Here is a 12,493-nt window from a genome sequence, read left to right on the forward strand (position 1 = left end):
TACATTTTCAGAACCACAGGCATCACCTGGGACTTTGTGCATTGTAGCTGGAGAGACTGGTTGAGGGATATTCCTTGATAATGAAATATTAAATGGGGTGGGGTAGGGTTTGATAAGTTCAAAAACAGAATTTCTTTTGTGACATCATCCTTCAGTGTTGTTTCCAGGTCCCTCCCGTCACCCCACCAAGGAAACCAAAATCCATGAGCGCTCAAATCCCTTATATGAAATAGCTTAATATTTGCATGTAAACTATGCATGTCTTCTGCATGCTTTGTTACTTACAATACCCAGTACAATGTAAATACTATGTACCTTGTTTTACTGTATTATTTAGGGAACCATGGCAAGAAATGTGCATGTTCAGTACAAATGCAGTTTTTTCCAAATGTTTTCAATCTTTTTGAATGCACAGATGAACCTCAGATGTAGATGGCTAAAGGGACCTGTGTTTCCCTTTAGACCCTCTTGGCTCTTCCTGACTTGGGTACAGCCAAGCTCTGCTGTGTCCTTTCATGCCCTGTATTAGCCCATGGCCTTGTGCTACACCCTTGGTAGATAGACACCCTCTATGTCTTCTCACTCTGCTGACTTTAGCATAAGCTGGAAGAGACAGGGCTAGGGTAGTCAGTAGCTCAGGGAGACTGCTTGAAAGAAAACTGGGATATTCACTTATTGATGAGAATTGTAGCCTACAGATAGAGCTACAAATGCACCACAGTTGGGTTGGAAACTGTCAAAAAGAGTGGTCTTCATTCTGTTTTATCACCTATTTAGAGATAAACTAGTTAATAATGTATTTATTAAACCATGAGTCTCTAATAGGAAAATTTACAGTTTAAACATTGTGTGTTGCCTAATTCTATAAGCCCTGTGAATTGTTGGAGTTTACAGTTTTGTTTGGTCTTTCCACTTACCTCCTGGCATACAAGCATGCCATGTGCTTATGCAGATTCCAAATATCTGCACTTGACAGCTGAACGCAGACTGTGGTTGTGTTGACCTTGAACGTGGCATCTGGCATCTTCCAGTCGTGACGAGTTTTCGTTTGCCTTGTGATTTTTTTTTTTTTCTGCAACACAGGTTCAAAGGCGCCAAAGGCAGTGCTCTTCGTGAAGACATTTATGTTTTACACGACAACGGAACTTTGGAGATCCCTGTGGCCCAAAAGGACAGTACAGGAACTTACACATGTGTTGCTAGGAATAAATTAGGGATGGCCAAGAATGAAGTGCGCTTAGAAGTCAAAGGTGAGATGGGGATAACGCACGTTTTTCAAGCGCTGTGTGACTTGCTGCAAGTTCTCCAGCTTTGCCGATGGCTAACAAGAACTTTGCCTTTCAGACCCCACAAGAATCATTAAACAGCCTGAGTACGCGGTTGTGCAGAGAGGGAGCACTGTGTCCTTTGAGTGCAGAGTGAAACACGATCACACCTTAATCCCCACCGTCATGTGGCGCAAGGACAACAATGAGCTGCCCAGTGACGAAAGGTACTGGAAGGCAGTTTCTTTCCTTTCTGTGAACGTGTTCAGCTTCTGAAGTCTGCTGTCTCCAGAGTAAAGAGATCGGCTCTTTCTCCCTACTGTAAAAATATTTGGACCTAAAGAGGTATCAAGTGATTGAAATAAGACCCTGAGAATGTTTGTCTAGCTTTGTGTGTCGGTCCCCCGTGTAATTCAGGGAGAGAAAAATCCTTCAGGCCTCGGCAGGCACGCATTGTTTTATACCCTGAACAGTGATGTCTTGACAGATGTTCTCACTGCCTTCCTACAAAGACACAGAAATGCGATCGCTCTGATCGCACAGAGAATCCTCGTCACTATTTTAAGTGACATTCGTTGTTGATTTTTATGTCAAGCCAGGGGGAAGGGAAGGAAAAGCAAAAGCAAAGCAGATGAAGCGTGTAGGAGAGGCTGAGCGTGTGGCAGTCCTGCAGCCTCGAGATGGAAGGAAGGGCACATGTTCCCGTGGAAGCCTTTGATCTGCCATCGTAAGTGCACAGAGCTGTATACGAGGATCACCCTTTAGAGAGGGAGCACCGGGCTCTGGTGCAAATGCGCTGTGTGGTCCTCCGCAACTGACTCAAACCTCGGTGCCCACGTGGTGCCCTCCTGTGTGTCAATGGCCACCAAAGAACTCTGTGACCGCCTCTCTTATAAGCCCAGAATTTTTTGTGGAATCTGAGTTGGTAAGGGAAAAGACGAAAATAGAAGTGCTGGGGCCAGTGCTGTGGTGCTGGCATCCCATATGGGCACTGGTTCAAGTCCCAGCTGCTCCTCTTCCAGTCCAGCTCTCTGCTAAGGGCCTAGGAAAAGTAGTGGAAGATGGCCCAAGTGCTTGGGCCCCTGTGCCTGCGTGGGAGACCTGGGAGAAGCTCTTGGCTCCTGGCTTCCAATTGGCCCAGCTCTGGCTGTTGTGGCAATTTGGAGAGCGAACCAACAGATAGAAGACCTCTCTGTCTCTCTGTCTCTCCCTCTCTCTGCCTATAACTCTGCCTCTCAAATAAATAAGTAAATGTTTAAAAATAGAAAAAAGAAAGAAAATAGAAGTGACCATGAGGTTAACTTGGCTGGTGCTTTAACTTATAATTTAAATAAGAAGAAACTTTATGATTTTTGCAGCTTCATTAAAAATCACACGTGAATCCTATATACATTTTAAACATTTTTTGTTTTAATTTTATTTGAAAGAGAGAGAGAGGCAGTGATAGAGAGTGAGCTTCCATCTGCTGGTTCACTCCCCAAATGTCCACACCAGCCAAGGCTGGGCTGGGCGGAAGTCAGGAGCCAGGAGCTCAATCCGGGTCTCCCTTGTGGATAGCCAGGACCCAAGTGCTTGAGCCATCATCCCTGACTCCCAGGGTGAACATTAGCAGGAAGCTGGAAACAGGAGCATACCTGGAACCCAAACCCGAACATTCCAGTATGGGAATGGGCATCCAAACTGGTATCTTTTTTTTTTTTTTTTTAACATTTATTTAGTTACCTGAAAGGCAGAGTTATAGAAGAGAGAGAGAGCAGTCTTTCATCTGTTGGTTCACTCAGACTGGGCCGGTCTGAAGCCAGGAGCTTCTTGCGGGTCTCCCACATGGGTGCAGGGGCCCAAGCACTTGAGCCACCTCCCACTGCTTTCCCAGGTGCATTAGCAAGGAGCTGGATTGGAAGTGGAGCAGCTGGGACTCAAACTAGCACCCTTATGGGATGCTGAAGCCACAGGCAGCAGCTTTACCCACTACACTACAGCACCAACCCCTGCAAGTAGTGTCTTAACTTTTGTGCTGAACACCCACCCCTCTGCACTTGATTTTTGACCCAGTTAGTGATTTCTTATGTCCACAAATAGCATCTAGTAAACTCTTGGTAGAGATCGCTGATCTAAATCTTCCTGCTTCTAGTGACAAAACAGGTTGCTCTTCTTTGAACTTCCTTTCTCCTCTGAGGTCGAGTGTCCCTTATCTGAAGTGCTTGGGATCAGAAGTACTTCCAGTTTCACATTGTTTCAGATTTTAGATTTTCAGGCTGGGGATGCAAAACTTGCTCAGACATTTTCGCTCTAACTTGGTTGCTTTTACGTCAGTGAAGCCACAGCTGAGACGTGGTTGTGTGGCCATCCCAGCGGCTCTGACTGTGCTGTGTTCCAGGTTCACCGTGGACAAGGATCACTTGGTGGTGACTGACGTGAGGGACCACGATGGCGGGACGTATACATGTGTGGCCAACACGACTCTGGACAACGTCTCTGCCAGCGCTGTGCTCACTGTTGTGGGTAAGAACTGGAGTAAATAAGACCCAGCTGGCTTCCCCGAGTTAGGCTGAAAGACAGAGACCGAGCATGCATTCACGTGAAATGTTTGCTGGTTGGACTTTGGCAACCTTAGCGTGGGTTAGTTAGTACTTTCTTCTTGGAAAGATGCTTTTGAGTTGATAATTTCAGCGTAAATATCATCCATGGCAGTTCTGGGATCAAATGATGAATCTGCCCCCTGGTGAGATTTTCATCTGAAAATTAGGGCAAATCCTCTACTTCTCTTTTGAAATGAAGGCTTTTTTCCCTCTGTACTGTTACTGCATGGAACCAGTGCCCTGCTTATCAGCTAATCATAGAGCTTAATTTTATAATCTTAATCACATTGCAGTCTTTGTCTTCTTGTGTATCTTATATCTCTCCTTTCCTGATTGTGATTAAATCCTTTATATTGATGTCCTTTCTAGCTCCTACTCCAACTCCAGCTCCCATTTACGGTAAACTAATATGAGTCTTGTTTCGCGATTTTCTGTTAAACAATTTCACATTTGCAGAAAAAAAAATTCATCGCTTTCTTTCCTCTATCACATCATTGTGTTTCTTAATGGAAAACGGTACTGTCTGTTAATGGTGTCAGTCATTTACTGTGGCTTATCATTTCTTCATTATAACCCCCAAATTCTTCACTGAGTTTATTGCCAGTTGTTTATAAATATTTCATGTGCTATAAATAAAATCATTGCATTTGATAAAAAATCCCTCTTGGATAGTTTCCCTGTCAGGGCTCATAGTGCTTATTGCAAAAGTCATCAACCACATTTTATAGAATGAGAAAGCTGTTTTTAATGTCATTCCACAAATTAGGGTTTGACTTCAATCTACTAAAGGTTGTTTTGGAAAAATAAGTGTTGTTTTGGGGATTCCATTTTCAAGAAATTTACACCAGAAAAAAATGAAAATTGATAATATTTAGCATTTATATTAGAGATGACTGACACACTCTGTAATAGGAGATAAATCACTAAAGAAAGACCAAAAGGAGGGACACACCTCTGTGTGTGACTTGTCTGAAAATGGAAAATAAATCAGAAGTGATTTCCAGAAGTCTTTGTGTTTCGAGAAACTCATCTTTATTCAACACATAAATGCAAAAATTAATTTTGTGGCATAATCTCAGTGGGATTTTCCTTAGTATCTGATTATCGTACATAAGGCGTGCCCTTTGTACACACTCACTGCTTTATTACTGGTGGAAGAAAGAGCTCATATGGCCTCTTGCTGCCCCTCAGGAGCCAGAGTTACTCCCAAGAACAAGGTCAAAAAAAGGCCTTTCCCGGGGGGAACCACTGGAAAGGCACACTGCTTCTGCGTCCCTACTGCTGTTCTCTGAGAGGGAACACACCTTGCATGCCGCGTCGGCTACCTGCATACCGTCTGATTGAGAATTCCCTTAAGAATTTTAATATTGTTCAGCAACACCAAAGTCGACCATTCTGCATGTTTCAGATAGAATGTTGACATCACCTTTCACGCCATGCATTTGCCTGTGTTTGTTCTTTAGCATTGGCTTGTCTCTGTTTCCCATGTAGTAGAAATTCCGCTTGGCTCTTATTTTTTTTTCTGCCTGTGCTTGTTCATGTCTGTGAGAAGACACACACCGAGAGTGCTGATGAACCATGTATGTCTGCCTTTGCCTTGTTGGTTGAGTTAGAAATGAGTAAAGCTCTATTTGAAAAACAAGCAGGCTGAACTCATGGGCGGGTTGTCTCGGGTGTGCTGCCTCCGTTGTCTCCATTTCGTTCCAGTTGCATGCTCGTTGACTGTTGAGTGTGCTGTGTCTTGTAGGTATCCCCTGTGAGCCGTGTCACAGAGGGAGCCTCTTCAGTACGGATGCCTAACCAGGAGGTGTGTGTTCCATCCACAGATGTCCCAAATCCTCCCTTTGACTTAGAATTGACAAATCAACAGGACAAGAGTGTTCAGCTGTCTTGGACCCCGGGTGATGACAACAATAGCCCTATTACAAGTAGGTGCTGTTACTTGCTTTGTCGGGGTCAACGTCACGGCCATTTTTGAAGCAGTTTATAATAAGTGACTAACATTTCTCATTAAAATATTTTCTGGTCTTCTCTGCTGTGTTCCTGATAGCATACAAATAGTTGGTTTTTGAGGCTAGATCTCTTCAGAGATGGAGATTTTCCTGCTTATAGTGTCTAGTAGAGGATATTAACTAATTGCTAATAGTATTGATTAAGTAAATACACCATCACTTCTGTTTAAGACACTTGAAAATCATCTTAAGGATCTACCGCAGTAGAAAGGTGGATCTTTCTTAATATGATTGGTGGATCAGGTGCTCAAGGGCACAGTCTAGGGTTGAGTATTTGGTCTAGCAGTTAAGCCTCTGTTTGGGATGCCCACCTGGCGTAGCACATCAGAGTGCCTGGGTTTTAGTCTTGGCTCAGCTCCTGATCCAGCTTCCTGCTAATGCGAACCCTGGGAGGCAGCAGTGATGGCTCAAGTGCTTGGCTTCTTGCCACCATTGGAGACCTAGAATGAGTTCCTGGGTCTTGGCTTTGGCCTGGCTCAGTCTTGATGTTGTGGGTGTTTGGAGAATAGACCAGTGAATGAAAATTCTCTCTCTCTCTCCCTCCCTCCCTTCCTCCCTCCCTCCCTCTTTTCCTTTCTCTCCCTCCCTCCCTCTTTAATAAAAAAGGCTTGTCTACATATTATGAAACTGAGGCTTGGGAAAATACTTTTTAAGCACAGATAGTAACAGAACAAACTGGTTGCAGTCATCAGGCCTGTTAACTCCTCACCCACGTCTCTTTCTTCCCATTGCCCTTGCTATAAAGTTGCACGTTCAATAATGCCAGCTCTTTGCCTTGCTGACACAGGCGTGGGGAATAGTCAGATGAAAGACCATGCCCTAAGGCTACTGGAATAGCCTTAATAAATTAGAATACAGGCAAGCATAGAAGTTTACCTGTAAAACTGAAGAGATACTTCTACAAGAGTGGATACCAGTCACAAGCCTAAAATACGTTATCACCGTTAGACAGTATTCCTGTCTGATGATTGCATAAGCCTGTTCTGAAGTGATCCATGTGTTGATTTATTGTACCTCCTGGCCAAGCAGAACATTATCAATGAAATTGCACAGTTGCCTCTTCTCTATCTGTACTTAGTGGTACGACTCTCTGACTTGAGTTTTCAGCATCATTGGTCCAAGCAGGCTGAGCCTCCCAGCTCGTCTGCTGTATTAGTCAGCTGGGGACTCTGTATGTGTGTGTTAAAATGATGCTATGAGATTTCAAAACATTTTCAGTCTACCACTATTAACTCATTCATTCAACAGATAGATATTTATTGAAGTGCTAATGAAGTGCTAGACATTGTTCTAAAACCAAGCAGTTGAAAATCTGTGCCTTCACAGAGCTGGTGCTTTAGATGTGGACACAAATAAGACAAAATTCCTAACAGATACTGTTGTATATAATGTCATATATTGTATGTACTGTATATGCGTGCACATGCTCATACACCCATGCTGCTCAGTCTACCTTCAAGAGAGAACATGCAGTAAGGAGTGGTACTGCCAGCCCCCATCTGTTGCATCTCCCTGAGGATTAGCAGAGTTCACATGGGCCACCCGCTTCCTGGACTGCTCCAGGGACTGAGCACTCAGCGTCCTAGAGCTCAGCCGTGCCTCACGCGGAACTCCTCTGCTGGGCACACTGTCCCCTTGGACTCCTTGTTGACCTGGCTGAGTTGTGTGGAGCTGCACTACACACGGAGGCTCTTCCTCCCCTCTTCTCTCCTAGCTCAGTCTTCAGACCTGCAGTTCCCTGCCACCTCTCCCCTTTATCGTCCTTGGACTTGTCCCCAAGTCAGTCTCCTGCATTTCTAATTCTGACTTAGCATCTACTTCCTAGGGGCTGCAAACATGTGTATGAGTCTGTTTATCTGTACACATAGCTATAGCTCTGTGTGTGTGTGTGTGTGTGTGTGTGTGTTTAGGCCATGCCAACAACAAACTGGGAGATAGAGGAAGGACGTCTGGGGTATAACCATGAGTAAGGTGACCAGGAAAGTTCACAGGAAGAAGGCAGCGTTTGAGTATGTCCATCAGGGCCTCAGAGGGAGGTCAGCGAGTGCACTTTGCAGTTATCTGGAGGAAGAACTTTCCAGGAGGAGCACAGACCATGAGACAGGGGCACATCTGCTGGGAGGCTGGTGTGACAGCAATGTGTTGAACAAAAGGAAGTGACGTGGGAGAGAAAGCCACAGCAGCGAAGAGCGAGGCGGTGGGAGTGCAGTGTGGCTTGTGCTGGGTCCTATATGCTTCTCTGGGGCTGGGAAGCCCATGAAGGGATGTGAGAAGAGGAGTGAAGAGTGAGTAACTGGCTGTCCCATTGCAAATGGTCTGCGGACTCACGAGATGGGGAGTAGAAAGCCCAGGTAAAACTGAGATTCGCAACCTACACACTGAAGTGCCCCCTCACTACCCAGAAAATTCACAATGTTCCTTGGGATATTTTAAGGCCTAATTTAAAAGCTTTAATACTTAAAAAATACAGTGATGGGTTGGCATTGTGGTGCACTGGTTCAAGCTGCTGCTGGCAGCACCAGCATCCCATATCGGAGTGCCAGTTCAGGTCCCACATGCTGCATTTCCAATGCAGCTCCTTGCTAATGCATCTGGGAAGGCAGCAGAAGATGGCCCAAGTACTTGATCCCTGCTGCCCACATGGGAGACCAGGTGGAGTTCTGGTTCCTAGCTTTGGCTTGGCTCAACCCTGGCTGTTGCAGCCATTTGCAGAGTGAACTGGAGGGTAGAAGATCTCTCTGTCTCTATTTCTCCCACTTCCTCTGTTATTTTCTTTTCAAATAGATCACTAGGTAAATCTTTTTAAAAAATTAAAAACACAGTGACATCCGTCAAATACCAGATGAAATTAGCTTGGAGCAATTTTCCTTTTCAGCATCCTATTGCTATTTCAAATTGTGTTGATGTCATATCTCTGCAGAGCATTTGCAGTGATAAACAGCAGGTACGACGTGAAAGTCATTGTGGAATACGAAATGAGGAAAGTAGCATCCATTCTGCTTGCAGGGCAGGTTGTGCCATACCCAGTAGGTTTTAAATTGTTTTAAAATAAAAATATTTTTAGTTGGATGGATCTAAATCTTAATACATGAAAACATTAGATATTTCTTTTGGCCTATGGAAATCATTAAAAGAAATTTACTGAGACACCAAGTAAACCTTGAGAAAGTTTGGGCATTAGTTTGCAAGCATGTCTGCTAATTCAACAAGAGTAGGTTGGAATAGGATGAGATGGCTGGAGAAGCTGAGAAACGGTCAGATTTAGGATCTGTTTTCATGGTGTGGACAGCGGGACTAACTGAGAGTGCTGAAGGAAGGGAAGAACCAAGAAGGACTCCATTCTCTTAACCTGAGTCGTCTCTACCTGTTGGGAAAGAAAGTTGGAGTACGTTTTGATAATATTCAGTTTGAGATGCTGTAATACACAACCACGTTGAATTATTGAGTAGGAAATTGGCTCTCAAAGTCTGCAATTCAGGGGAGAAGTCTGCTATAGAAATATGAAATTGATGAGACTGGAAATGACCAGCAAATGAATAGAGTTTGAAAGGAGAATGCCGGCCGGCACCGCAGCTCACTAGGCTAATCCTCCGCCTGCGGCGCCGGCACACCAGGTTCTAGTCCCGGTCGGGGGTGGGGGGGGGGGCCGGATCCTGTCCCGGTTGCCCCTCTTCCAGGCCAGCTCTCTGCTGTGGCCCGGGAGTGCAGTGGAGGATGGCCCAAGTGCTTGGGCCCTGCACCCCATGGGAGACCAGGAGAAGTACCTGGCTCCTGGCTTCAGATCAGCGCAGTGGGCTGGCCGCAGGCCGCAGCGGCCATTGGAGGGTGAACCAACGGCAAAGGAAGACCTTTCTCTCTGTCTCTCTCTCTCTCTCACTGTCCACTCTGCCTGTAAAAAAATGATAATAAAAAAAAAAAGAAAGGAGAATGCCAAAGACTTGGCCTTGGACCATTGCAGCAACACCTATATTTCTAGGGGAATTTTTCTTGAAAGTAAAATGACTCGTGTCTGCCTACACTTGTTCGATTGCCCTGTTAGTTGTTGCTACCAGCCTACTCCTAGGATGACTGAATTTACCATCTTGGCTTTGCTGTGTCTCTGTGATGTGGCCAGAATTCATCGTCGAATATGAAGACGCAATGCATGAGGCAGGGCTGTGGCACCACCAAGCGGAAGTGTCCGGAACGCAGACCACGGCTGAGCTGAAGCTGTCTCCCTACGTGAGCTACTCCTTCCGCGTGATGGCCGTGAACAACATCGGCAGGAGCTTGCCCAGCGAGGCTTCGGAACAGTATCTGACCAAAGCTGCAGGTAAAGCGAGACTGAGAGATGTGAAATACATAGAAAGCCTTGACAGCACTTTTCAGAGGTCCTAAGCTGACACATATGTGTCTGCTTAACTTCTAGAACCAGATAAAAACCCCACGGCTGTGGAAGGGCTAGGATCCGAACCTGATAACTTGGTGATTACTTGGAAGGTGAGCAATGAAGCCTTCATCTTTCCTTGGGACTTCTTAGCATGGAGAGAAAAAATGGGAAACTGATATCTACATTAAAATCCCCTGTCGCCCATTTCTGGGTGAAACTATGTATCCTTATTGAAGAGGCAATGTTAAAAGCTTGACCTCTGGTGCCAAAATGAATGGGTGCAAATCCCAGCTCTGCCACTTAACTGTAGGACCATCAATCAGTGGTTGGTGACTGTTAGGGAACTCTATGATGGGAAAATAATAGAACTGACCTCATAAGATTGAAGGAATTGATATACATATAAAGCACCTAGCTTAGCACAAAAAAACTAGCTAGTGTTACATGTAAAACTCCCAGAAGATATGCATCAGGCTATTTCTGTTAGTCAATATTTTTTTTTGGCTTATCTGTATTTTCAGGAATTGGGAAGTGAACATATATTTACTTGTGTAATTTTATTTATAACAAAGTAATGTCTTCCATTTTCTACTTTTCAACGTAGAAAGTAAGTCTTTGTAAAATTTATATTTATTTATTTGTTATGTTATTTGAAAGGCAGGGAGACAGACAGGGATCTCCCATCTGCTGGTTCACTCCCCAAATGCCTGCAACATCCACAGCTGGGCCAGACTGAAGCCAGGAGCTAGGAAGTCAGTCTAGAGCTCCTGTGTGGGTGGCAGGGGCCCAAATACTAGAGCCATCACCTGCTGTCTCCTAGAGTGTGCCTTAGCAGGAAACTGTAATCAGAAGCAGAGCCAGGACTTGCGCTCTTAATTTTTTTGAAAGATTTATTTATTTCTTTGAAAGGCAGAGTTACAGAGAGAGATAGAGTTATCTTCCGTCCACTGGTTCACTCCCCAAATGTTACAATGGCTGGAGTTGGGCCAGTCCAAAGCTGGGAGCCAGGAGCTTTTACTGGGTCTCCCACATGGGTGCAGGAGCCTAAGGGCTTGAGCCATCCTCTGCTGCTTTCCCAGGTGCATTAGCAGGGAGCTGAATTGGAAGTAGAGCAGCTGGGACTCGAACTGGCTCCCAAGTGGGATGCCAGCACTGCAGGTGGCCGCTTTACCCTCTATGGCACAGCACTGACCCCACCAAGACACTCTGATATGGGATGCGGGCATCCCTAACAGTGTTTTCATTGGTTCACCAAATACCTATCCCTAAACCTGTTTTAGCTGGAACCATGCCTACTATTTATAGATACACCTATGTGTATGTACTCATGAACATAGGGCATGTAGAAACAGAATAAAACAACAGGCCAACTTATTTTTAACAGTGAGGGAAACACTTTATAAGTTTTAGTCTCCCAGTAAATTGGCCCATGGAGCGCTATCCCCCAGAAAGGAATATCTAGAGCAATCTTTATAATTGAAAGGTTTTAGGAGTCACCCACTCTTGGCTGTGGAGCGCCACTTTGAAAGGTGTATGTCATATTTGCTGCTTCAAGATAGTAATTTACAACCTTTGAAATGTTGATCCCAAACAATCTTTGAGTCTCATTGCAAACAGAAGAGAAGAACTCTCAGAGGGCCCTGCAGGAAATAGTTTTTAGCCAGTGTCCTAGTGCTGCCGCACCTGTTTCTTTAGGTATGGGAACTGAGTCTGCTGTTCCCGTGTGGTCGCTCAGTTTTATAAACTCTGAGTATTTGGCTTTCCTTGTAGCCCTTGAATGGTTTTGAATCCAATGGGCCAGGCCTGCAGTACAAAGTTAGCTGGCGACAAAAGGATGGTGATGATGAGTGGACGTCTGTGGTGGTGGCCAATGTGTCCAAGTATATTGTCTCCGGCACGCCGACCTTCGTTCCTTACCTGGTCAAGGTGCAGGCCCTGAATGACGTGGGGTTTGCTCCTGAGCCAGCCGTCGTCCTGGGACACTCTGGGGAAGACCGTAAGTAAGCGTTGCTGTTTCCTTTGTACTTTTCCCTGGCAAAATAGACAAGTTCAAGTGCAAGTGAAGGTTACATCCAAAAGTGCTGAAGTTACGGGGGTGGGGTTGCAATTATTTTGCTTAATTTCTCTGAGTTTAACCTCCTGCTATGGAAGAGAGGTAGTATGTTAAAAGTTATTCCTTTATTACGGTTTATTTATTTATTTGTTTTAAAGGCAGAGTTACAGAGAGAGAGAGCTCTTTCATCCCCTGACTCAATCCCCAAATGACCA

At 44.9% G+C, this 12,493-nt stretch overlaps 1 protein-coding gene across 25 annotated transcripts in view; it reads left to right on the forward strand.

The window, feature by feature from the left end:
- The window catches only part of NRCAM (neuronal cell adhesion molecule), a 325,016-nt gene that overhangs the window by 275,452 nt on the left and 37,071 nt on the right, over positions 1-12,493 (forward strand). For 14 of the 25 annotated variants that reach the window (XM_070071138.2, XM_008258359.5, XM_008258365.5 and 11 more), the window contains 8 exons: positions 1,084-1,250; positions 1,345-1,492; positions 3,643-3,767; positions 4,214-4,243; positions 5,671-5,772; positions 9,971-10,168; positions 10,265-10,335; positions 11,996-12,221. In XM_070071138.2, coding sequence (XP_069927239.1) covers positions 1,084-1,250; positions 1,345-1,492; positions 3,643-3,767; positions 4,214-4,243; positions 5,671-5,772; positions 9,971-10,168; positions 10,265-10,335; positions 11,996-12,221 — 1,067 coding nt within the window. The remainder of the gene's footprint in view (positions 1-1,083; positions 1,251-1,344; positions 1,493-3,642; positions 3,768-4,213; positions 4,244-5,670; positions 5,773-9,970; positions 10,169-10,264; positions 10,336-11,995; positions 12,222-12,493) is intronic. The other 11 variants (XM_070071141.2, XM_051849677.3, XM_051849679.3 and 8 more) reach the window with 1 other exon arrangement.

Source organism: Oryctolagus cuniculus, chromosome 3, assembly GCF_051225735.1.
Source record: "Oryctolagus cuniculus isolate XC-2025 breed Fujian yellow rabbit chromosome 3, ASM5122573v1, whole genome shotgun sequence".
NCBI classification, from domain to species: Eukaryota; Metazoa; Chordata; class Mammalia; order Lagomorpha; family Leporidae; genus Oryctolagus; species Oryctolagus cuniculus.